The 26,341-nt window shown below is 41.4% G+C and overlaps 2 protein-coding genes across 2 annotated transcripts in view; one reads left to right on the plus strand and one right to left on the minus strand.

The window, feature by feature from the left end:
* The window catches only part of EIF2AK4 (eukaryotic translation initiation factor 2 alpha kinase 4), a 78,645-nt gene extending 64,918 nt beyond the window's left edge, over positions 1 to 13,727 (plus strand). The window contains exons 35-39 of the mRNA XM_063439792.1: positions 1,452 to 1,549; positions 8,571 to 8,639; positions 9,788 to 9,832; positions 11,294 to 11,409; positions 13,277 to 13,727. Of these exons, the coding sequence (XP_063295862.1) occupies positions 1,452 to 1,549; positions 8,571 to 8,639; positions 9,788 to 9,832; positions 11,294 to 11,409; positions 13,277 to 13,334 (386 nt within the window). The 3' untranslated portion in view covers positions 13,335 to 13,727. The remainder of the gene's footprint in view (positions 1 to 1,451; positions 1,550 to 8,570; positions 8,640 to 9,787; positions 9,833 to 11,293; positions 11,410 to 13,276) is intronic.
* Positions 13,712 to 26,341, minus strand: part of FNTB (farnesyltransferase, CAAX box, beta) — a 33,228-nt gene continuing 20,598 nt past the window's right edge. The window contains exons 4-12 of the mRNA XM_063439795.1: positions 25,108 to 25,199; positions 22,910 to 23,056; positions 22,401 to 22,484; positions 21,881 to 21,967; positions 20,603 to 20,732; positions 18,605 to 18,737; positions 18,401 to 18,512; positions 15,987 to 16,101; positions 13,712 to 14,748 (exon numbers count right to left, since the gene is read on the minus strand). Of these exons, the coding sequence (XP_063295865.1) occupies positions 14,647 to 14,748; positions 15,987 to 16,101; positions 18,401 to 18,512; positions 18,605 to 18,737; positions 20,603 to 20,732; positions 21,881 to 21,967; positions 22,401 to 22,484; positions 22,910 to 23,056; positions 25,108 to 25,199 (1,002 nt within the window). The 3' untranslated portion in view covers positions 13,712 to 14,646. The remainder of the gene's footprint in view (positions 14,749 to 15,986; positions 16,102 to 18,400; positions 18,513 to 18,604; positions 18,738 to 20,602; positions 20,733 to 21,880; positions 21,968 to 22,400; positions 22,485 to 22,909; positions 23,057 to 25,107; positions 25,200 to 26,341) is intronic.

Below are 26,341 nucleotides of genomic sequence, written 5' to 3' on the forward strand. Positions count from 1 at the left end.
GATAAGACGACTGCTAAACCAGTGCTGTCAATAGTTAAAAGATTTATGGATAAGTAAGTCCCTACATGATAGTACAACTAACGACATGGGTTAGCTCCACATACAATAATTGATAATGTTCTATGGTGCTTAACCTCAGAAAGATCCAAGATAATGGTTCAGCTAAGACAGATTTCTGACAGACGGCGATTAGCCAGTTAAATATCACAAAAGCTGCCTAGATCATAGCAGCATATTGATAATAAATAAAGGTTGCTGTCAAGCAGTAAAGTGTAAAATAGGGGTTGCTGACCTGGCTCTGTTTTTTCTCCAAGATACCTAGCAGTATATTCTAGTGTAACAACGGCTGCCTGCACTGAGTTATCTTATGCTTTACCACAGTGGAGCACAAAGTAGTAGCTCACCTGTGAAGGACTGCTGACAGGACTGCTGACTAAAAGTTACTTTTTAAGCCTATAATCTTCTCAGTAAATCATACACAGGTAGAATGGCATTTTTTTTTCTTTTTTTGTTTGTTCTCTATTGCTTGATTTTTAGCTCGGAAAAAAATACGTCCGGTCATTTTTGGTGTTAGCTTTCTCCTTTTTTTTTTTTTTTTTGTCCAGGAACAAAGCACTGTAGCAGAATAATTATGACCTGTATGCTTGTTTTGTCATCACAAATAATGTAGATGGTTCTGGAAAATTATCATTTTAAAATCATTTATTTATTTATTTCCGTTCATATGTTGAGTAACAGACCTGACCAGCTAAACCTCTAGATTAATCCTATACTGTACTAACGTTGTGGTGGGAGTATACTGAAGAGGGGATTTGCCCTGACTCTACCTAACCCCCAGGCTCTAATTTTACCTAAACTACTATTTCTAGTTTGTGTGTGAATGTATGTTTTTGGATAGTGGGAGAGGATTTAGATTGTTGGCACAATTTTACATAGGTGATACAAAAAAAATAAAAATAATGACTTGGAAGAGGGATGGGATTAATTGGAGAGAAAGGAACGTGTGGATAGAATGTAAAAGGAGGTATAGATGCAAGGTATCTGTATAACTTTGGTGTAGGTGTAATTGCATAACTTCCTCCCTATGGACATAGGTGCAATGCCCATATCTTCTCCACACATTATGAAGGCACGGGTGGCGGGCAGTGTTGTATGGAAGGCCTCCGATGACCACACAGAGCTTGCAGAAATACCAGCAAATGGAGTGCCAACTACGAGCCCCCAGTAGGAGTAGGGCAGCTTCTTTTTATAGCCAGTTAGAAGTAATGCAGTAAAACCTTATATGAGCCTCTGGGCACTTCATTGTGTATGTAAAGCTTGTATAAGTCCAGTACCTTTGAGTCTAATAAATAAGTGCAGCCAGCAGGATAATCTTTATAGTTTAAAAAAAATGTGTATGTATATATAATATCCTGTTCAACAACTTAATTATTTCTCCCCCCCTATAACAGGTGTGTTTGAACAGCACAGCGCTACCCTAACCCCCAACGTCAGTGTTATTTCTCCAGAAAAGTTGTCTTCAAGTGCAAAACGCCGGTTTGAAACGCAGGTGCTAATTTCATTTGTACACAGTCCATCCTGTTGTGAATATTTGATTTCCTATTCTACACTGTGCACTCTTTGTAACCTCTTAAATAGGATCATATTTTGCCAAATTGTGTCCATTTAAAGAAACGATAGATCTGATTTTTATTTATTTATTTTTGCATCATATTGCGGGACTCTGAATACTTCTTCTGAAGTCAAGAACTGGCTGATACTGATCCTCCTGATTAGGGAGTATGTGAATATGATATTGCATGCATACATTCTGCCTAACGTATCACTGCATTAAGTTACATCATTTTATAAACCACTTTTTCCAAAATAATTGGATTCCGTTCTAATTCTCTCACTTGTAAGCAAACCCCCCTTTTGACACAGTGAAAATTCTGCACATGGAACTCCTTTCTGAGTTTGGAGATGTGAGACAAGCCGTGCAGAGCTTTTGTGTAAGCTTGTATTAATGGAAAATAATGGCATTGAGAGCTTCTGGAGACAAAATAAACCACAAGACTGAGTGCTTTAGAAATGTCATGAGAAACTCAAAATGGCATTATTTTCCCATAATACATGTTAACTAGTATTTTTTTATTTTATTTATTTATTTTTGTATTTTTGCAGTGCATATGCTGATTACAAACAAGCTAGAGGTACCCCAACGGCATTCCTCAAGCATAGTGTCACATGTTACAATTGGGGTATTTAGAAAGGACTTGCACTATTTTATAATATAATAGAAACAGGATAAACATCAAGCTAATCAATTATGTCTAACTACGAGAGTAAACAAAGGAGGGTCATAATATTAGCTAGTACAGTGAATTGAACTAGATATGCTCATTATATGTTGATAACCTGGTATCTAGTCAGACATGGTGATACATCAAAGTGTTACGCTAGGTAAACATGCTAATAAGATCACTGTTAATGTACCCTTGGGTGCAGTGTCAGTAGTAAGCTGTACTGCAGTGATATTAGACAGTGTATGGGGAGGTAACATAAATGAAAAGCAAATCATAACAAAAGGCATAATACGCAAGGCTTAGTGCATGGCATGTAAAACGCAAAAATAGCTTCTCTGGTTGTTAAGGAGAAGATCTGTCTAGGTATCAGTACCAGAAGCTAGTTTAGCTGATTCCTCTAGGGGGCAGGGTTGTTGCGTTACTTGGGCCAGTGGTACTCTGGAGCATGGTGCCTCTTCGGCCCCAGGCCTGCAGGAGAGCCGGCAGCTGTAAACCACAGACTTGGGTTCATTGAAGGACAAGGTCTATCCCCATCACAGGGGGGCAACGGTGGTAAGGAATCTTCTCTGCTGGTATGCGGTTCTCCGACGATGCTTGGAGGTTTTGCCTCGTGCTGGCTGCCTGGTGAGTCCGGTAGCTTCCTCTCGGGGCCGCTGTGTTTCATGGCGTGTGTGGGGAGTGCTCGAGGCCAGCCCCGTTGTGGGAGCACCTGGCTCGGCTGCTGGGTCGGTGGTTGTTGGCGAGGATACTTGTTGTGTGGTGTGGCAGGTCGTCGAAGCTGCTGTTTGTGGGGCCACAGTGCAGGACAGGCAAGTTCTGGGTTCTTTTAGCCCTCTGGGGGCCTTGTTGGTTTCTCTGACCTGTGACTGAAAGCCTCCGCCGATTCCAGCGCACATGTCGTCCGCCATTTTGGGCGCCTTGGCCAGCGGCAGCTTTGGGCTCGGGTTGCAAAGCCTCTGAGTGGGTGAGGACCGGGATCACCCCCCCGGTCCAAAGGGGGGGGGGGGGGGAACGGGGCCAGGTCCACCTGAGTCTCGGCTCCCAACTGGGCACCTTGTGGCAGGATAGTGGGGCGGCGGCCGTCCGCCCTTCTCACCGCCGGCGTCGGCCTCAACTTGGTCGTCGAGAGCTGCGCCTCCTGGGGACTGTAGCTCATGGAGCCAGCCTCTCCCTGGAACCGGTATCCCTGTGGCGCCGAAGACCCGCTGAGCCGGTCAGTAATTCGTTGATTTTCTTTATTTAATGCGGTTTATTTGGTCTGGATTGTAGGAGCTGCTCTCGTATGCGGCCGGGCAGCTCGGTGGTCCAGCCCCGCCCCTTTTTATTTTATTTATTAATGACCTTTTGTTTGTTGGACACTCCAAGTGTGCAGAAATGGTTATGGCACCCCCATTGCCTCCTGTAAGTAATCAAACCATTTACCAAAGGCCCATCGGATGCTGGTCACCTCCCCTTGTGCGGCTGAAAACTCTGCAGGGCTTAGTTCGTGGGAGCGAATAGAAATTTATTATGGAGGCTATGACCGGTGCCCAGCAGACCCCAGGAAAGTTGTCAAACTGCTTGCAAACACAAGGGGGGTGCCAAGGCACTCATGGCACCATAACCACTACAGCAGCAGAGTGTACCTTTAATGTTTACTGTTAGTATAATTTAGGGGTTGTCATGCAGTGTAGAAGATAACGTTTAGTGTGATAGGAGTTAAAAAGAGGACTTTACTGTAAGGGTAGCACTGGGACATACATGTCCCTTTGCTGACTGGGATTTGTTGGAGTTACTACTCAGGAGTGTTCTCGTGCCGACCAGGACATATTTGTGCCTGATTTGCTATGAGGGCCACCAGACTGTATATGGGTAATCCACACATTATTACTTATTCAATACATGGATGACATCACCTTTGCTTCAGTATGGGATTCTGAAATATGAGCTGTGCATTTAAATACTTTTGGGATTTTGTCCCAGCATTTATCATCACTGAGTTTTTCCTCTGGTTTTGTATGTGGATCCTGGTAACATGACATGTCACAATATTTACTTACAGCAGATTTTCAAAGGCTGATTGTATGTATCTGATATTCATCAATGAGACATTCTAGAATAGAAACAGGATACTGAAAAAAAAATGAATACCGTATTTATCGGCGTATAACACGCCCCGGCGTATAACACGCACCTCATTTCCAGAAGGAAATTCCAGGAAATTTCCACCTCTCCCATAGTATTCCCCCCCTCATCCCATAGTGTTCCCCCCCCTTTCCATAGTAATCTCCCCCCCTCCCATAGTATTCTCTCCCCCCTCCCATAGTATTCTCTCCCCCCTCCCATAGTATTCCCCCCCATAATATTCTCTCCCCCCTCCCATAGTATTCTCCCCCCCCATAGTATTCTCCAACCCCATAGTGTGTCCCCCCTCCCATAGTGTCCCCTAGTGCACTTTCCCTCTGTCCCATATTTACTTACCTGTCTTGAAGCGTGGGCCGGCTTCACAGCGCGCACCGCGGAACTGGAACTTAAATTTCAGGTTCCGGTTTCCGGCGGGACTGAAAGGAAGTGTGCACACAATAGTGTGCACACTTCCTTTCAGTCCCGCCGGAAACCGGAACCTGAAATTTAAGTTCCAGTACCGGCGGGACTGAAAGGAAGTGTGCACACAATAGTGTGCACACTTCCTTTCAGTCCCCCTGGAAACCGGAACCTGAAATTTAAGTTCCAGTTCCGCGGTGCGCGCTGTGAAGCCGGCCCACGCTTCAAGACAGGTAAGTAAATGTAGGATATCGGCGTATAACACGCACCCATGATTTTCTCCCTATTTTCAGGGAGAAAAAGTGCGTGTTATACGCCGATAAATACGGTATATATATATATATATATAATATAATATAATTTTTTTAAAAAATTTTTCCAGTATCCTGTTTTTATACCAGAATGTCTCATTGATGAAACAACTTGTAGGCTTTTACTTAGGCTTCCCTAATTTAAAATCTGAATCCAGACATTCTCACTGTGCCTAAGGGGTTATGAACTAAAAGTGACTGAGGCCCATTGAAGGTCAAAATGACCAACTTTCATATTTAGACTGTGGAATCAGTCTGAAATGTGTTTTTCTTTTTGTTTTTTTGGGGTTTTTTTGTGTTTTTTTTCCCTGTAATAGCACATGTGAACTAAAACTTGTTTGTTTTGACTCCACTGAGGTCTCAGTGAGTGGTGCCAATTATCTGTTTCAGATCTGCATACAGTGTATAAAGCTTGTAATGGTTTGGGAATGTTTATTGCATTTCAAAAGAGAAAGGTTTGTATTAATCATATTCTACTTCAGTGGGTACCGTATATACTCGAGTATAAGCAGAGTTTTTCAGCACATTTTTTGTGCTGAAAAACCCCAACTCGGCTTATACTCGAGTCACTGTCTGTATTATGGCAATTTACATTGCCATAATACAGACTGGGGGCTGGCAGAGCTGTTACTTACCTCTCCTGCAGCTCATGTCAGCTCCCTCCTCCTCTGCGCCGTCCGTTCAGCACCTCGGTCAGCTCCCAGTGTAAATCTTGCGAGAGCCGCGAGGCTAGAGTTCACTCTCGCGAGATCCGGCCGTTGCCATGGCAACGCACCGGATCTCGCGAGAGGAACCCGGCGGAGCTGCAAGATAGAGCTCCGCCGGGTCCTCTCCCTCCCTCCCCAGCCGCATGTTTCTCCAAGTGGGCCGGTGAGGGAGATCTTTGATCTCCTCACCGGCCCCTCATTGAAAACAGCGGGGCCGGCGCTCAGATAGTGTCGGCCCGGCAGGGGAGATCCTGGGACTTCCCCTGCCGGCCTCGAACCCTGGCCACCGCGGCCCACCGGGCATTTGCCCGGTGTGCCCGATGGCCAGTCCGGGCCTGATGCACACACGCGCACACGCACACACGCGCGCCGCACACGCGCGCCGCACACGCGCGCCGCACTCGCGCGCTCGCACTCACGCTGCGCTCGCACGCTGCACACGCACGCACGCTGCACACGCACGCTGCACACGCACGCTGCACACGCACGCTGCACGCTGCACACACACACACACACGCACGCTGCACACACACACACACACACGCACGCTGCACACACACACACGCACGCTGCACACACACACACACACGCACGCTGCACACACACACACACACGCACGCTGCACACACACACACACGCACGCTGCACACACACACACGCACGCTGCACACACACACACACACACGCACGCTGCACACACACACACACACGCACGCTGCACACACACACACACGCACGCTGCACACACACACGCACGCTGCACACACACACACGCACGCTGCACACACACACACACACACGCTGCACACACACACACACACGCACGCTGCACACACACACACACACACGCACGCTGCACGCACACACACACACGCACGCTGCACACACACGCACGCTGCACACACACACGCACGCTGCACACACACACGCACGCTGCACACACACACACGCACGCTGCACACACACACGCACGCTGCACACACACACGCACGCTGCACACACACACACGCACGCTGCACACACACACACGCACGCTGCACACACACACACACGCACGCTGCACACACACACACACGCACGCTGCACACACACACACACGCACGCTGCACACACACACACACACGCACGCTGCACACACACACACGCACGCTGCACACACACACACACACACACGCACGCTGCACACACACACACACACACACGCACGCTGCACACACACACACACACGCACGCTGCACACACACACACACGCACGCTGCACACACACACGCACGCTGCACACACACACACGCACGCTGCACACACACACACACACACGCTGCACACACACACACACACGCACGCTGCACACACACACACACACACGCACGCTGCACGCACACACACACACGCACGCTGCACACACACGCACGCTGCACACACACACGCACGCTGCACACACACACACACGCACGCTGCACACACACACACACGCACGCTGCACACACACACACGCACGCTGCACACACACACGCACGCTGCACACACACACGCACGCTGCACACACACACACGCACGCTGCACACACACACACACGCACGCTGCACACACACACACACGCACGCTGCACACACACACACACACGCACGCTGCACACACACACACACACGCACGCTGCACACACACACACACACGCACGCTGCACACACACACACACACACACGCTGCACACACACACACACACACACGCTGCACACACACACACACACACGCTGCACACACACACACACACGCTGCATTCATTATACACACACACGCTGCATTCATTATACACACACTGTAAATAAATATTCAATTAATATTTTTTTTTAGGATCTAATTTTATTTAGAAATTTACCAGTAGCTGCTGCATTTCCCACCCTAGTCTTATACTCGAGTCAATACGTTTTCAGTTTTTTTGGGTAAAATTAGGGGCCTCGGCTTATATTCGGGTCGGCTTATACTCGAGTATATACGGTAATTTTCAAATTAATTTTAAACTGGTGTTAAATTCAAGGCTTAAGTAGCCAAACTGGAAGCATGGCTGACTTGGCCTTAACCCCTTAAGAACCAAACTTCTGGAATAAAAGGGAATCATGACATGTCACACATGTCATGTGTCCTTAAGGGGTTAAAGGGACTCTCCAGTGCCCAAATACAAAAATAAGTCCGTCTCCGTAGTGTATTTATATCTCCAGTGAAAGAATGCATTTAATTTTGGCTTTTTTTCCCCCCATTGGCGGTGTATTGAAACACTGCTTGCAAAAGCTGCAGATCTCTTGTCTTTTCAAACACTCCTCCTCTAACCCAGGCCACTGTTTCTGTGGCTATACAATCAGACTTCAGTGCAGCTTAATGAGAAGTCTTTGAAAGGCAGATGTTCTTGGCAATTGCTAACTCTGGAATTTTGCTCTAATGAGCTACAAAACCAGGAAGTAACAGGACCTGTTGCCTGATTGACAGCCAGGAGGGGGTGTTATAAGGTTAATTTATACAAGTGGCAATTTATATTGAAACCTTTGTGCCCTATTTTTTTTTTCTTCTTCTTCATTTTACCAAGTCTTCTCACATCAAACACGTAAAGCACTTTATCTTGAAGTGTTTTGAGTGTTTCTTTAAATTTGAAATTCACTTTGCCATAGAAGATTATTCCCTAATGTGTGAGTCATCGGGACTTTAAAGGTACGAGTTGCTGACAACTAATTAAATCTTCTTTACATTTGCAGGTTCTTTCAAAACTCCAGACATTTATAACGCAATTTCAGCAGAGAAACAGTGAGATTGAGATTCTGGCTGTAAGTAATCCATTTGTCTTGTTTTTAATTGGTAAAATTAGGGCATTGCTGACTGAAAGACAACATCATTGTGTTTAGAGAGATAAAAGTAAGAGAGGGTTTGGACACTGGCTATTAAAACTAATCAGAAACTTTGATTAGAAATACAATCATACTTTGCTTTTGTCTCCTAAATTTCATGTTGGGCTAAACAGACTTATTTTTTGGTCTGCACAGTTGTTAATGTTAGGAGGATTATGTGAGGGTGATGTGAAGTTTATGGACAAGGGAAACAAGTTAAAAATTCTACAATGATAGTTTACACACCATGATTTAATTTGACATGGTGTTCTATAATCTATGCATAAACAAACCTGATCTTTCTATAACTGAAGAAGTTCTAGCCATACATTATATTTTGATATTGTGTGCATAATGGAAGGGGATAGTTAGATGCCGAAGGTAACTTAGCATAATGGAAGGAGTTGGTGAGACACTGGAGGGAGCAGTGTATAATAGAAGGAAATAAAGTTAGATGAAAGGTATCTGGTAAAGTCAGATGTGCAGGGTTTTCACACTACACATAACCAGGATAGACATCCCTTCCGTGTGTGTGTGTGTCAGAGTGTCAGATAACAGCCCGTTATTCAAAAAACAAAACCCAACTAACTGTATGAACTGATGATAACAGTGGTATCGCAGCTCCCAGCTTATTGAGCCGTTCCACCAATCCTCTTTGATAAGTGGCATTATGGCTGGTTAGGTGTTTTTGGAATATGATCAGACAAAAAAACAAAAGAGAGACTCCTGGTTAGCCTGACTGTCTGCTGACACTTGCCTTTGCAAGTGCAGCAGCTTTATGAGTTTAACAGACAACCTGTTTTATATTTTCCTTTCTTCCATATTATGAATGTAAAGCATTACAAAAAAAAGTGGTGGGTGGTCCAAGTCAATTCTTGCCAACTGTGTGGCTTTAACTTAGAAAGCTATGGATGTGATTTTGAATAGAGTGCTTATCATGAGTTGGAATGAAATCCTAATAGAAGTGGATTATTGTATTCCAAGGGACGTTGCTTAAGGAGTGAAAGGCTAATAATAAAAGACTTAGAAGCACCACCTTAGGGGTTCATTCGCTTGGTGATTTAAAAAAAGTTTTTTCTTTATTTTAGGTTGACATGTCAAAAGAAGCCATTCAGAATTTGCTGTCCCTGGAGGTGTGTTTATGTATATAAAGTTGTAGTAAATAGAAATAGCAATATTAAATAATGTGTCAAATAACACTCACACATAATAAGGTAATTACATTAAAGAACTGCACTATACATTGCCCTTCTGAAAGACACTTCATTCCCTGAACATCAAATTGAATTTTTCAATTCGATTTTCAGTACACTACCCAGACTGTAATATCCAAGCTGCGATTGAAGCAAAGTTTAATAATGTTTCCAAATCTGCAATTTTCGGTCTAATTTTTTTTAATACAGTGTTTAGTCCCGTACAATTTATTGTTTAGTGAATGCATCCGTTGGGCTACACTTTGAAATTCAGCAAGTAACTCCTATTTATATAAAAAAAAAAAAGTCCTGCGCTCAAACTCCCACTACGCTTGGGAGGCAGCAACGACCATAGTACACATCAGCCCCAATACATACAGTAAAAACCAAAAGAAAAAAGTTACCTGCACTCTTCCCAAATCCCTCTGTATATTTAAACAAATGGAGGTTATTTAGTTACTCCTATGGCCATTAGATGTAAGCCCACCTGCCACGTCAAGGCAAACCGCCTAGGTGGGTCCTACACCATTCATTCACTTGCTTCCTTGAGCTTCTGGCAAAGATATCTCTGAGACAGAGAGGGGTATCTGTCTCATTAGAGAGTTCATTTGTTTAAATCTACAGAGGGATTTGGGAAAGAGCGCAGGTAACTTTTTTTTCTTTGTGTTACTATTTGTTTGCGCAATACTCCCACAATGTTTGTGACTGAAGTACCTGTTGTCACATTTTAAATTAGCTGAACGGTGTCATTTTTCAGTTCTGCTAATTTTATCTTAACTTTGAAATTCACTTTTCTTCCTTCACGTACATTGTATGTATCCGGTTACATTCATATATGTAAAACTACACTGGTACTTGAAAGAGAAACTTTATGGCTAATATAAAGGAAGATTTAAGGATTTTACATCTAAAAGCCCAAAATTACTACCTGCATTGCGCCCGTACTGCATGTGTCGGGCAATATAATTTCCTATCTATGGTTTTACATTATGTGTCTGTTAGATACCCTAATGTAAGAACACATTTGTCTAGGTAGGATTTACACCCTGTATGTCACAAAGCACTTGGCTCTGTGTGTTTTGGTAAGGTGCAATCCTCATTTTCTGTTGTGTGTTTTACCTTCTCGAGGTAACAGACTTTTATGGTTTGAAATGGAAATATTACACACAATCTACACACCATTCAAGTACAGTATGTGAATGGATGTTTGTATTGATTAAGCAGTATAAGACCTTTAGAACAGAATATTTTAATACAAGCTGCAGGAATTTAGTAGCATATTCTTTCAGTTCTATTCTCTCTAATTTGAGGTACATACCTGTAGGAGCGGATCTAGTTGTACAAAGCAATCAACTATTGGGAAGAGAAATGTTTGTAATGACTATCTAAATTGATTTACAGTTTGGAGACGAGCAAACCTTTAATGCGTCTGTGAAGCCACTGATGTCTCGATTGCCAAAGCAAAGGTATCTGAAACAAGTGTTCGATGAAATTTACACCATCAAAATTGAAAAGAGGTAAGATGATTTGCCTGTCCCTGTTATTCAATGTTTCTCCACACTCGTAACAAATGTTTATATTTATATCTTTACAAGCTGATCATATAACAAAGCCAGCACCGCATGCATTGCCTTGCACACAATCTAAGCTGTATAAGGCATCGTTCTTTGCCTGATTTTTATAGCACCATTTTTTGTCTAATTGCCTTTTTAATGGTTTGACAAAGAGTTGCGGGACTGCTGTGCGCTAGAGTTATATATTGCTTAGAAAGTGTCCCTTTTACACTCTAACCATGCCAGAAAGTTACTTCTCACAAACATTTTCTTTTGAATTCTCATTTGGCTGCCTGGAAGGTAGATTCTCATAGGTTTTAAAACTACAGCTTCCATGATGCTTTGCCATTCTGAAGGCATGCAAAGCATCATGGGAGTTGTAATTCTACATTTGGGGATCTACATTTTGGGCACCTCATCTATAGCATGTTGTGTCTAGAATGTGTGATTTGTATTTGCACTCACCCTTCCTCCACACGGTAAGTAACATGTAGAAGAATAGAACCAGTGTCCGTTTCTAGATCACTTGTGTTATGTACAGTGTGAGCGGCACAGAGCATGGCTCCCGTGCTTGTAATGCAGAATGCCAGGTGTCATTATAAATCCTTGCAGAGCGAGTCGCTGGGTAGCAGTGTTTCTCTGTGCTAAACATGCACTGTACATAATGAGTGGAGGTGCCAAGCCCCTGTCTTTTTCCCTCTACCCAGAGGCTGTATGTGGATTGTGACTGCAAGTAATCTCCATTTCTAAATTGCATTTGAGGGTAGGGGTGTGGACACTTTAAACTGTTCTGAAGGTTGGTTTTCTATGCATAACTTAGCTATGATTTTAAAATCCCAATGTAAATGCATTTAATACGTGCATTATTGGCACAAAGGGAAAACTTGAAGGGATACCACATTATTCAATAAAGTGTTCAAAGTAAATTTCAAATTTGAGGCCAAAGTAGCCGAAGGGAAAGCATAGCTCATTTAGAGAACGGTTCCAGTTCAGCTATTTACCTTTTTAATTTGAAATTCACTTTCGTAAATAACGCTAGTGAATAACGAATGTGTTATATGCTGAAGTTATAACAATGTAGTTTTCTTGTCCCCATTTAAATTAAAATCATTGATTAGCCTACCTGTAATCCAGCGTCAAGGTGTTCCTGTAGCAGCTCCTCTCCACCTTGCCTGCCAATAAATCATCTGCAAAGTAGATGGTGGGAACCGCACTCAATCCCAGCGGCCAAGGGTGCTCCGGATCAGGACCAGCAATCCCAGAATTATACACGAAAGAAGAAAGGACCACAGGCACTCCAAATTGAAACCGTATGCAGATTTATTGCATTTTTTCCTAATAAATCTGCATACGGTTTCAATTTGGAGTGCCTGTGGTCCTTTCTTCTTTCGTGAATAAATCATCTGCAGACCAATAGAATGCCTCTCATAGAAAAGCCCTCAATTCTAAGAGAATGTGGAGTGTTCCTTTAATCCTGAACAACCACAATTTTTACATTTTAAGATACATATTGGTGAATAAATAAAATGAAACTTGCCCTCAAAGATCCTGAAACTGAAGTTAGACAGGTTAGCCAGCTTCAGCACTCTTTGAAAACGAAATGGAGGTCAATGATTTTGTTGAATACCTAGGAGTTCATGGGTTATGTAATTCCATTTGGCAGCAGTTTAATTCATATAACTGCAGGGGAAGGTTGTTGATTGCTAAACCTCAGACTTCTCCGTTATGTCTGTTGTACAATCAGATCACTAGTTATATATCATCATTAGGAACAGAAAACCTACAGAGCTCTGCAATAAACCCACTAACTAATCTACTCATGTCTTTACAGAGTGCCAGTGCTGGTGTTGTACAGTTACAGAGACGATTACTACAAGATTCTCGTTTAGTCAACATCCAAGGAGTGGGAAACGGCAAGTTTTTGTTAACTCAATGTTTTAACAAATTCAGGACATTTTCATCTCTTGAGACTAAAGTACTGTAAATTTTAGGTTCTTTTTTTTTTTATTATGAGACTGTGAGCTTACATTTTGAAAATGTTTTACAATCAAAAACTGCAGCTTGGTTCCTCTTTACAAAGAAGATATTCTATTTTTTTTTTTCTTTTTATTATACATTCCTGAAAAGGGTACGGGTAGGGGGGGGAGATACATTTATCTTGGCAAAAAGGATCAAGCTGGTTATCCTAAGCAATCAATGAATTTTAAGTGTTAAACCTGATATTGATGGTTAATAAATTGCCATTTTTTAGACACCGTATGAATAAATATTTTTCTTTAGTATTCAATTTTGCCTTTTTTTTTTTTTTTTTTTTTTTAAATACAGCTGTGTGAATTAAATGATAAACCTCACCCATACAGTATTGTAGAAAAAAAAATCTTTATTAAATACAAGTTAGGGGTATAAGAGCTTAGTAATTATCTATCCCCAACCCCCAGTTAGATGCACACATCTCCAACAAACTGCTATGCAATACTACTTTACAGATTCTGCTAAAATGTTGAATAGTTTACTGAATGCCAATTTCATTTCCGCATTTTGCAATCTGTCGTTAAATTCCAATGCAAGTTAGTTCTTTTTAAAGCAAAAACTCTTAAGCTACACAGTAGCCTCTAATCGTGTGAGCAAACACAGTGCCTTTAAAATACTGTTTAATACGTCATATACATATAAAAGCAAGCTTAAATATGCCATTATGTTAAGGAACATTAAACTCCCGTACCCAGACTGTGTTAAATTAATACTGGGTTTTATAGAAGCCATACATCACTCACAGCAGATTGGGATAGAATCTTTTGTAGCTGTACATTGCCCACTGGAATATCTACATGTAGCATTTGTCCAATAGCGATAGCATTCAGCTGCTTTGAACAGAACATAAATAAGTTACAAATATAGGCAAGTAGTATTTAGAGTTTGAGACTGGTGGTAAAACTACAAGTTGAGGAGGATCAATCCTTATTCCTATACACATTGATCCAGTCCATAGCCCTTTTTCTTTGCAAGTCACACTACTCATTACAGACATGTGACAGAAATTAGTTACCTTGTATTAAATTAGCATTGGAGTGGGGATACGCATTTAGTTGGTCAGCAGAGCCTCGAAAGTACAAAGTTAATGCTATTCAGAATCTGATCATGGCTTTCCGTGTATTAATATGTAGGCCTGTGGGGGAGGGGTGGTCTCTCCTTTAGATTGTGCTAGTTTTTCCTGGAGGTTTGTGGAACTTCCTTCTGTCTGAAGTGCATTATGGCTCCAGCAACTTTATCCGGGCTAACGTTATACACAGGGTGAGTGTGATTCTGTTAAATGAAAGTAAAGAGAATTTCAGTAAACCTAAATATTCTGCTTCAAATATGCACGAGTGAAACACTAATTTGATACTGGATCTTTGTAAAGCACCAAAACCATTACAGTAACTCAGACTATAAGCACAATGTGAGCTAATCATGTCCAACAAAGTTTAGGGCCATAGTAACCACTATGAGCTTTAGTAAATCTGCAGTTTAAAGTTCACTTATAACATCTCCCACTTTTACAGTAACTATCGATCGTGGGACAGCGCACTCTAACCACCATACCTGCTACTGACCCCAGAGAATCTTCTCCATAACCACTACAATGTGCTGTAGAAGTTATTGTGCTTAGGTTGCATATAATGTTTTTATTTTTTTTAAAGGGACACTAATAATTTTGTTTTGAAAGTGTTATTGAATCTTTTTATTTGGATGATGGCTCAAGGGATTGTTGTTCCCTCGGAACTAGTTTTAGAGCTGCGTAGTGGGTTGGTCTCTTGGTTTTTATAGAATTATTTGCAGTGAAATATTGTAAATATCTGATGGGGATGGGCAAGGCTATTTACTTGTCTAGATTACAAAACATTCAAAACATAATATTGAGCCTGACTATTAAAGGAGCACTTAAAGCATCACAACTACAGTAAGTTGTGTTTATGGTGCTAGGAAAGTGGAGAAACTTTAGTAATAGCCTGACTTGTCAGCTCAATGCAGAGAATTTTTGGGTGTAAAACGATTTAACTACTTGTGGGGGCAGGGGGGAGATCAAACCTTAGCATTGATTATTTAAGGTTGTTTCTTTTTAATAAAACGTGTTCTGTGTGGCAGACGCCATAGGTACCATTTAGGAGTTGCATCACTTTTAATTCTATTTATGCAGCCTAAGCCGCACAGCCTGCGTGTGGAGTTTAATTTTCAAATCTGATCTTACAGCACAGTGGGTTTAAGTGTTTGTTTATAGAAATTCTTATCTCCAACAACATTAAAACAAAAACTGAGCCTGTTGTGCTGCTCATTACAAAAGGAGATAAGACATTCTAAATAAAAAAACATACTGCATTAAGGGGAGATTAAAAAAACAAAACTTTTCAGGAAGTGTTGAGGGGCTGCATAAATAAATGGATTTAATTGCTAAATGGCAGAGAATTGAACAGCGAGTCTGCAGGGATATGATTTATACACCACTTCATTATTCCTGTTTTAAAGTTAGAGTGCCCCATTTAAGGCCTTAATTATTTCCTTACCAATCTATTTTCTTTGATTCCGGTTATGATTTCATGTAGGATATCACCGCCACCATAATGCTGTGCTATTGACAGTCCACTCAGACAGTAGCAGGTATGGTAAAAATCACGGGATCTAATAAAGAAAGCGAGAGGAAACAAAATTGAAATCCTGTTAAGACTCTTCTACAAATACATGCTTATTCTACAGCACCATAAAATGGCTAGATAACATTCACACATTTATACTTACAGAAAGTGAGGCCCTCTGACTGCAAGGGAAAGATTTCCACGTCTGTCAGCATGCAATGTGCGCTGACAAGATGTATATTATGCACAGAATTGACTGGAACAGGAGATCCAGGCTGCCCAAGTCATGTGTGCTGGGGGTGCAACTACCTCTGTATGTACAATGTTTTAAGCAGCAACCCTGCACATACTGACTCCTACCACCATGAGCACGTCAAGTCACTGAAGTGGTCATGGTGGTTAGAGTAACCCAGTGGTTCCCAAACCAGTCCGCATGGCCAACCAACAATCCAGGATTTATGCATTTTTTTATTTTTCTTTCTCCAGTGGAGATACTGACCAAACCTGGACTGTTGTGGGTCGTGAGGACTGGCTTGTGGAGTAACCTTTTAAATACTGCAAAGTTACTGTTAAGAACTGTTAAACTTTTACTTTATTGATTAAGCTTAATTTTATATTTATTTGAATGAATCTCACTTTATCTGGCTACACAGCTATATTTGGTCAGATTCTGCGGTTTTCCAATTGACAGCTGGTCAATCTAGAATGCCTGATTCTGCATGTCCCACAGTGCAATGACATCACGGCTCTGTACGTACCTTATTGCTGCCGGGCAGACCGGTCAGTGTGTATCTCTGCCTGCTCTCTCCTCCTCTGATTTCATCTATTTTAAAACCGTAATTGAATTATCCATTAAATTTGTTTGTTTCCAGTCTGCTCCCTTCTGACTGACCAGATCAATATAGAAGTGCTCTCTCTGTTCATTAAGCAGTTTCCCAGCTTAGTACCTAGTACTGGCTCACCTCTGCCCGTTTATATAAGTTAGAGTTGCACAGGGAGAGAATGAGAGAGAAAGATTAGGCAGCAGGACTGTGAAATGAAAATGCTACATATTTGGAAGGGATCCGTGCGCACACAGTTGTTTCAGTCTGTAAGGAGGGAGCACATTGGGAACCCTTCAGTACAGGAGTGCTCTCTTGGACCCTATGTACCAGTTTAAACTTTCAGAGCCATGCTGCTTATCCGCTCTCTCGTTCTGCTTGTGTCACTTCTTTCCTGGGCTGCTCAAAAAGATAGTAAAGGGAATAATTAAACAGAAGTGAGAAAAGAATGCAGAGAGAGCAAGTAAGTAGCATGGCTCTTACAGTGAAATTTAATCAGATCCCTATTAAGACAATATACACATTATCCATCACGGTTGTTGTCAAAATACTACTATGGTGGAGGCAGCATCAGACAAGCTAGATTGACCGGGTCTGTCAGATAACCACAGAATCTGACTGTATGGCTATTCAGCCAGAGTTACATTTATTTAAATTGTGATTTAAAATAAAAAAAAAAGTTAGTTAACATTGATAAGCTTTTGAATGAGAAGTGAAAATCTGTTCAGTTGTCCTTTAAAGGGATACTCTAAGCACAAAAACAACTTTAGCTTAACCCCTTAAGGACAGACGACTGATATATTCCGTCATGATTCCCTTTTATTCCAGAAGTTGTGTCATTAAGGGGTTAATGAAGCAGTTTTGGCAATGCCCTGGCAGTCTAAGTTTTCTGCTATTTAGGTGTTAAGTTACTTTAATGGAGACCTAGCCACACCTACCCTGGGTGTGGCAGCCTCCGTGAAATTAGTTAGGATAGACTTGTGTGTTTAGGTTAGAAGTTCCTGTACCCATCTATTACTTTAATTACACAGGAGGATACGTTATGTTCTAATAGGTAATTAAAAAAGCAGGCGCTAAATGCTTATACATTAAAAACAGTGTGCAATAAGGTATGTACAAACATAGGAGGTGTGACTAGGGCTGCATAAACAAACAAAAATGGCAGATAACTGATTAGTGAGACTGCAAGGGTGTGATCTATACACCAAAACCACTTCATTAAGCTGAAGTTGTTTTGGTGCTTAAAATATCCCTTTTAACCCCTTAAGGACCACACTTCTGGAATAAAAGGGAATCATGACATGTCATGTGTCCTTAAGGGGTTAAGCATGTCCCCATGGTTTGGGGCTTTGACTTCTCAAAGATTGGCTCTCTATACAAAGAACAGCTAAATGTTTCCAGACAGTGTGCAGCAGTTTTGCAAACACTTCTTCCCTATTTTCTAGTAGCTCATACTATTTGTTAGGGGGACAGTGGTAATATAGGACACTAGAACAAGAAACCTTTAGAATTTGAGTGACTTACTTTCCAGGCTTATCCAGTAATCCCCCTGTTGGTGCCTGACAGCACAAGAGAAGATATTCTTGCATTGCTTGCTGATCAAACATCCAGTTGGTGAGACTGAGGGCAGGATCCGCTGTGAGAAAAAGAACAAAGTTGGTCCCAGTAAGTCTCTGTGTTTAAGGCTGTAAAATATAATTTTAGAAGATATCTTTTGTAAACAGTTACCTTCAGTGTGTAAACTTCTATGAAGTAGAGGCATTAACCCAGCTTGCCAGAAAGAGTAACAGCCATCAACAAGCTTATTGCAGCGGCCTTGGAATCCACCTTCAAACCTCATTTGTCGGAATGCAACCCATCGCTTTACAGAAAGGGAGAGAGAGCAAAAAAAGTTATTGATAAGGGTGGTGGGTCCTCACATCCCATCAAGAGAGGTTTAAATGTGAACTGGTTCTTCTCTGGCATTTACACCATTTTAATAAACATTGAAAGTCTTCTATAACCTGTGTTGACAATTTTTTTTCATGAGGAGCGGTTTTCTTTTAAAGGGATACTATCATCAGAACAGCTTAATGTAGTGGTTCTGGTGGTTATAGCATGTCCCTGAAGGCTCAGCCTTTTTTTTTTTTTTTTCCAGAGAAATGGCAGTGTTTACATTGATGGCCATGGAAGGTGCTTTATAGACTAGTGCTGCACAGTGTGCTGAATGTATATCTAAGAAGAGATGCTGATTAGTGCAGTGCTGCCTAAACAGCCACTCCAGGACTATAGTGTTAATACATGATTTTATTGCTAACACTATAGTGTTCCTTTTAAATATTTAGCAGAAGACAAAACAATCCAATTCAGACAAAGCAAAGCCCGCGTACGCCTGCAAATGAGGAAATAGAAACATATCCCCATAGAGAAAGCATACAATGATCGATAATGAGCTAAGTAACCCTACCCAACTCTTCATGCTTCAACTAGGTGTTTAACGGTTACTCTGAGCATCAAGACCACTTCAGTGGAGGTGCACAAACAGGAGTTTAACCACACTAATCCTGGAGGTGTAACTCCACCTCCTGCCAGGTCACTGTATGTCATTAGCTACCTGGAACATGAGTTCTGCACTGGCTAATGTGAATTCATCACAAATTTAGCATAGTTCCTTGCAGAAGTAGAAATCAAATCTTGTACCACCACTTAAAAAATGTGCCTTTATTCCAGCCACCATGGGTTGACCTGGCAAGGTTTCCATTTAAAAAAAAAAAAAAAGGACTCCCTCAAGGATCAGGCTTGATAGACTCCAGGGCAACCCATAGTAGCTGGAATAAAGGCACAGGTTCAACTTAAGAAAATTTCAATATCTTATAATTCGCTGTGCAACTGTCCATATCATTAGAAAGGTTTCTGAATTCTTTTAATGTTATTCCATGATCTGCCTATTTAAAAGGGACGCTCCAGATGCCAAAAGTAAACTACTTTTATGTGCATTTTTTTGTAAAACTGCAAATTTCAATAGAAATTGACAGTTAGGTATGCAACAACGTGATTTTTATAAAATGTGCCAGACAACCAATCTGGTTGTTTAGCTCAGTGGAGCTAAACTCAAGGGGGCAGACAAGTTATCTTGCACACACTTCTCGTTGAGCTGCATTGGGAAGTCTGACTGGACAGGGTTAAAAGGATTTAATAACCGCTTACAAAATCTGCAGATCTTGTTTTTCTAGACATAACTCCAATAAAAACATGCATATAAACAGTTGGTTATTTTTTATTTGGACAGTGGAGTGTCCGTTTAACAGGCAATCATTTTATAATCCCACTTCATGTGCAGTCTGGAGTCCCTAAGAACAAGGACATCTTCCACTCTGACTAGTTTCAGGCTGCACTGGGACACTTTTTTTTGCAATGCCCCAACATGGGACACATTCTTATTACATAATGTAAAAAGAATAGAATTTATAAAGGCAATAAGACATGCATTATGGAAAAACAATATCATCTTGGGTTTTTTGAGACATTTATACACAACATTCCCATAATACAATGATTCACATTGTGCACATTTACATATTGATTGTAAACACACACACACACAAAAAAAAAAGCTTGAAGGACTCTACTTCCCCTAATTCTTGGTAGTCCAACACACTTTTTTATTAAAAGAAAAAAAAATATATATAGCATTTATACCTTGATAAATATTTGACAATGGTAAAAGCACCTCTTCCCATCACTTACCAGCATGCTCTTCAGATCCAAAAGGTGTACTCTGTTCAAAATGACCAAAGCAGACAGGCCGCAAAACGTGTACCCGCCATGGGCTTCCAAGCCTGGAACACCTCCAATGCCACCCTCCCAATTCTGACACCTGCAAGAAAGTTAAAGATTTCAACCATTCGCAATACAAAGACTCCATTTTATAGCAAATTGCTTAATGAGCAGTTTAACAAAGTCTAATTCCCATAACTCAATGCCTTGTAGCCCTAAGTCACTCTAACATTACCCCCAACCATGTAACTACATCTAAACCATAAATAATCCCTAAATCTTACTCTTACTTTAGCAGTGAAATTTGGTTCAAATATCCAAAAATTCAGTGCAACAATACAAATTGGCGCTAAACAAATAGGTGCATCCAATCTCCACTGTGAAATCAATCACCTAATTTCACCTTAAATGCAATAGACAAAGTGTATGGCGCACAAAGTGAAACACACTCACAGAGTATGTACAGTGACTTAGTGAATTAAACAATACCCTGTATAGATTCCTCTCAAATGTAGCTGAAAGATATCATTATTAATATAGGGTAGGTAGTACAGTTTGAATAAAAAAAAAAAAAAAAAGGTGCACCTTATATTGTATTCCAACTATACTACCTACCTTCTATTAATAATTATATCTTTCAGCTGCATGTGAGAGGAATCTATACAGGGTATTGTTTAATTCACTAAGTCACTTTACATTCACTGTGTGTGCCACACACTATATACACACACTCGTTGTCTAGTGAAACTTGGCTGCGTTAGATTGAATACACCATAACAGCAGCAATGAAATGAATTAGAAAATAGCCAAGACCCACTCCGCACAATTGACTTAGCATTCCGCTGACAGCAAAGACAGAGAACATTAGAGTCATTTGATCAACCACTTCCTAAAGAATGCAGCGGAAAGTTTTGCTTTATTTATCTCTTTAACTTTTATCAATAGACATTTTACAGGGCTACTAACTAAGGTGACAAGTCAAAGTGAATTTCAGATTCAAGGTAAAAATAGCAGACCTGGAAACATTCTCTAAGTCAGCGTTTGCTTCCACTATGGCTGCTTTGGCCTTAAATTTGACGTTTGCTTTGAATTCTCATCTGTGAGTGTTAGTGTTTCCAACTTCCAGTGTTTTGTCTATTCAGACACTAGAAATTAAAAGCACATTTTACACAAACAAACCACATGAAATGCAATGAACCAGAATCCACTAATAGTTTGTTTATAGTAGCTCGTGAAATGTATTCCTACCTTGCAATCCACTCAGCGGTGCCGTCAAACAGATCAGGAGTGAGGACATTGGTAAGTGATGCAACAGAGGCAGCACAATAAGCACTTCTATAATGAAATAAAGCCATATTTTAGTACACATCACTCCCTAACAAGAGCCAAGTGACCGTTAATAGTATTCAATATCTAGAACATGTTGCACATATTTTATGTCAAATAGTATGAAATGTATAAAAAAATATATATTATATTTGGTTTGGTTTACAGCGTGGAAGAAGAAAACCCTACATTCCATTGATTGAAAATATTTAAAGGGTTACTTTAAGCACCATAAACACTGCAGCTGACATCAACTAGCAGTCCCAGGCCAGAGATATCTAAACACAAGAGTTCCAAACTTCCAATAGAAGAACTGAAACCATTACGACTTATTAATATCTGGAAGAAAGAGACTTCCAGACATGTCGAGAGCCCCTCAAGTGCTCTTTTACATGTTCAACTATATTATATTAATGTGTCTTTATTACACTATAGAACTGACCTGACATCAACTTCTCCACCAAGGTGCATATTGAAAGAGCCATCTGGTTTTTTTAATGAATACAAAAAATCTTGAAGCTTTTCCCTGGGGAAACACAAAGGCATACATTGGAAAATCATTTTTCACCTGTAAGGACTATCATAAAAAAAATGCAAAAATCCATGCCAAAAGTGCAGAATGTAGAATGTAGAATGAGACACGATCACTTGTTACTCCAGGAAGAGGTTATTCAGTGAAGCAGCATACGACTACTGTCACATCCTGCCTGCTTCTAGCAAAATATAGTTTAGGCCAACAAATGTACACACTACATTTTATAACATTAATTCCTAAGAGCTAAATTCTACAAATAAGACGAGCAATGCTTAGCATTGTGAGACGCTACACACAAAATCCCGCAATGCAAAGCATGTCAGTGGAATCACTCTACACTATGGCAGCAACACAGTTTTTTTTTTTAATATAATAAAAAGGATCTACATCTTGTTGCAAAATGATTATGCATGTACCTATTAATTACATCAAACGCCTCTTCTGTTCCGATGCTACACAGAGCGTTAACAGCGGCATATGTAGGAGCAAGGTGGGGTTGTTGGCCAGGACCCCCAGCAAAGCCTCCATTCACATCTTGGCATCGTGCAAGAAACTGGCAAACGCTGTAGCCAAAAAAAAAAAAAAAAAGTAAATACATTAGAACATTTTTAAAAAGGCTTTTATTTAAAATAGATTTTTTTTTGGTTATTTTTTATAAAACTCACTCCTCTCTAATATTGCATATGTCGCACTTCCTACCAGACTCTTTCTAGCATTTAGAACGTTGGGTCGTAACATCGCTGACATCATCTAAAACAGAAGACTGAGGGGTGGGCCCATTGCAAGAAGGCACCCTGGTACCGAGATGAGGCTTGCCGAGGGGTTCTAGTCCCTTGGAGGGGAGCTCCTTGTCACCCAAGAAGAGGATTACCCTGGCGGTGAGTGGGGTGGACGGCCGCTGCCCCGCTATCCTGCCTACCAGCTCCTTGCCAGAAACACGAGGCTGAGTGGAACTGGCCCTGTTCCCCCTCCCCTCCCCTCCCCCCCTGGACCGGTGGGGGTGATCCCGGTCCCCACCCCGTGGCCCCTGTGGTGCAGATTAAGGTTGCCTAGCAGCAATATACTCTGAATGTTTCTTACTGTGTGACATATGCGCTGTTGTGGCAATGTCCGCATTTTCTGTATTCACATGCACTACAAAAATAAAGAATTATAAAAAAAAACAACAAAAAAAAACAGAAGACTGAATTGGACTCAGGGACTGATTGTTCAATGTACATTATTGTATCTAGTACTCCCCCGTTCAAAGACAAAGGGATCTTTTCTTTCTGAACATTGTTTCAAAACATTTATGAGGACACAGCGAGCAAGCATTGACCCAGGACACTAAACAATATGAGCCATTATTTCAGTTTTATAGTTTTTGCTTATCGGTGAACAGCTGGCATACTGCACACAGAAATAAAACGATGTGCAGCATTCAATTGTTCATATTAAAATGGGGACGTGTGATTTAAGAAGACAAAAACAGATCCCTACATTAAAAATTAACCAGTAACGATGGCTGGTTTTGAACCTATGCTACTTGTTAACAAAAAAAAAAAAAAAAAGAGAGCTAAAACAGTCAGTAAGCGCCATAGTTCATCCCTCACAACAAAAAGTGTCCATTTCTCATAAAGCAGGCATTCGCATTTAAACATCAGAATTGTAGCCAATACGTTATATGTCAACATTTCAAGGAACTGAAACCAAATTGTAAAAACTGCAAAATGTCTAGTTAGGGAGGAAAAAGAGAGAAGAAAAATAAAAACAAAAATTAAAATACAACTCTGCTATAGCAGTCTTCACCTTCATCTCCAATTTGTGTTTTAACGCACTACAATCTGTCATTTAATGAATAAGCCTCATCAGTGTTTTAACACCCAAAGCCAGCAGGACTCTCCATTGAGGTAGGAATCTCTTGTGTATTGTTATTGTCCACTTTCCATCAGGTTTTCTCATCCGATTAAATCGTGTTGCCGAACCACACTCAAAAGCCACATAAGTCCAGGGTCGTAGTGGTGAGTAGGTTGGGGATGTCCGTGTCTGGGCCCACAGTATGCAACTGGTTACTCACGGGTATCAAACTGTAGCTGAGGTTATACTGCCTACAGTTCCATCAAATAATCCAACTTTGGAGCAGTTGGTTTCCAGGAGCTCAGGCCCTGAGCCAAGATAGGTGGCCTCCAATCAGACCAGCAGTCCCGCTCCACCCTCTGATTGTGTTTTGTATCACTTAGTTTGCTGCTCAGTACATTTATTTTGTTCATCCCTACGGACAGGTGTGCTGTGCTCACATAGCTAAAGGAAACCTCTGACACCACAAAACTATTTAACTCCTCATCTAGACTTTACTGTCCCCCACTCCCTACGTCTACTGCAGCTGGAAGCTCTCCACTCTATACCAAGCCTGACAGCCAGTCATTGCTCTCAGCCAATAAGCTAAGCACTGCACTAAGAGGGGGGGCAGCATCCAGCAGACCACATGCAAGAAATCAAACCTTTCTAAAAATGGGTTGATTACTTATAATTGGGAGGGAGGGGTGCCTGGACCACTCTTTAGCAGTTCAAGTGCGTAAAGTGTTCCTTTAAATAACACACAAACAAACACTGCAGTAGGAAATAATGAACTTACTGTGATGCCACAGATTCAGGAATTGGTTCATTTAGCAACCCCAAACTATGTACAATCCAATAACAGAGCCAAGGACGGCTGGCATCCAGACACTAGAAAGAAACAGAACAAATGATTATCCATGTTTAAAGGAAAAAACAAAAAAAAATGTATACATACATACAGGTGATACAATTAGAATATCGTGCTAAAGTTAATTTATTTCAGTAATGTAACGTAAAAGGGGAAACTAATATATGAGATAGACGCATTACATGCAAAGCAAGATTGTACAAGCCGTGATTTGTCATAAGTGCGATGATTATGGCTTACAGCTCATGAAAACCCCAAATCCACAATCTCAGTAAATTAGAATATCATGAAAAGGTGCAATATTCTAGGCTCACAGTGTCCCACTCTAATCAGCTAAGTAAGCCATAACACCTGCAAACAAAGGGTTATGGTCTCTCAGTCTGGTTCAGTAGGAATCCCAATCGTGGGGAAGACTGCTGACCTGACAGTTGTGCAGAAAACCCATCATTGACACCCTCCATAAGGAGGGAAAGCCTCAAAATGTAATTGCAAAGGAAGTTGGATGTTCCCAAAGTGCTGTATCAAAGCACATTAATAGAAAATTATGTGCAAGGGAAACGTGTGGAAGACAAAAGTGCACAAGCAGCAGGGATGACCGCAGCCTGGAGAGGATTGTCAGGAAAAGGCCATTCAAATGTGTTGGGGACTTTCACAAGGAGTGGACTGAGGCTGGAGTCAGTGCATCAAGAGCCACCACACAAAGACGGATCCTGGACATGGGCTTCAGATGTCGTATTCCTCTCGTCAAGCCGCTCCTGAACAACAAACAACGTCAGAAGTGTCTTACCAGGGCTAAAGAAAAACAGACCTGGTCTGTTGCTCAGTGGTCCAAAGTCCTCTTTTCTGATGAGAACTTTTGCATCTCATTTGGAAACCAAGGACCCAGAGTCTGCAGGAAGAATGGAGAGGCACACACTGCAAGACGCTTGAAGTCCAGTGTGAAGTTTCCACAGTCTGTGTTGATTTGGGGAGCCATGTCATCTGCTGGTGTTGGTCCACTGTGCTTCATTAAGTCCAGGGTCAATGCAGAAGTCTACCAGGAGATTTTGGAGCACTTCGTGCTTCCTTCCACAGACGAGCTTTATGGGGATGCTGACTTCATTTTCCAGCACGACTTGGCACCTGCCCACACTGCCAAAAGAGCCAAAGCCTGGTTCAATGA

This window comes from Pelobates fuscus, chromosome 13 (assembly GCF_036172605.1).
Source record: "Pelobates fuscus isolate aPelFus1 chromosome 13, aPelFus1.pri, whole genome shotgun sequence".
NCBI classification, from domain to species: Eukaryota; Metazoa; Chordata; class Amphibia; order Anura; family Pelobatidae; genus Pelobates; species Pelobates fuscus.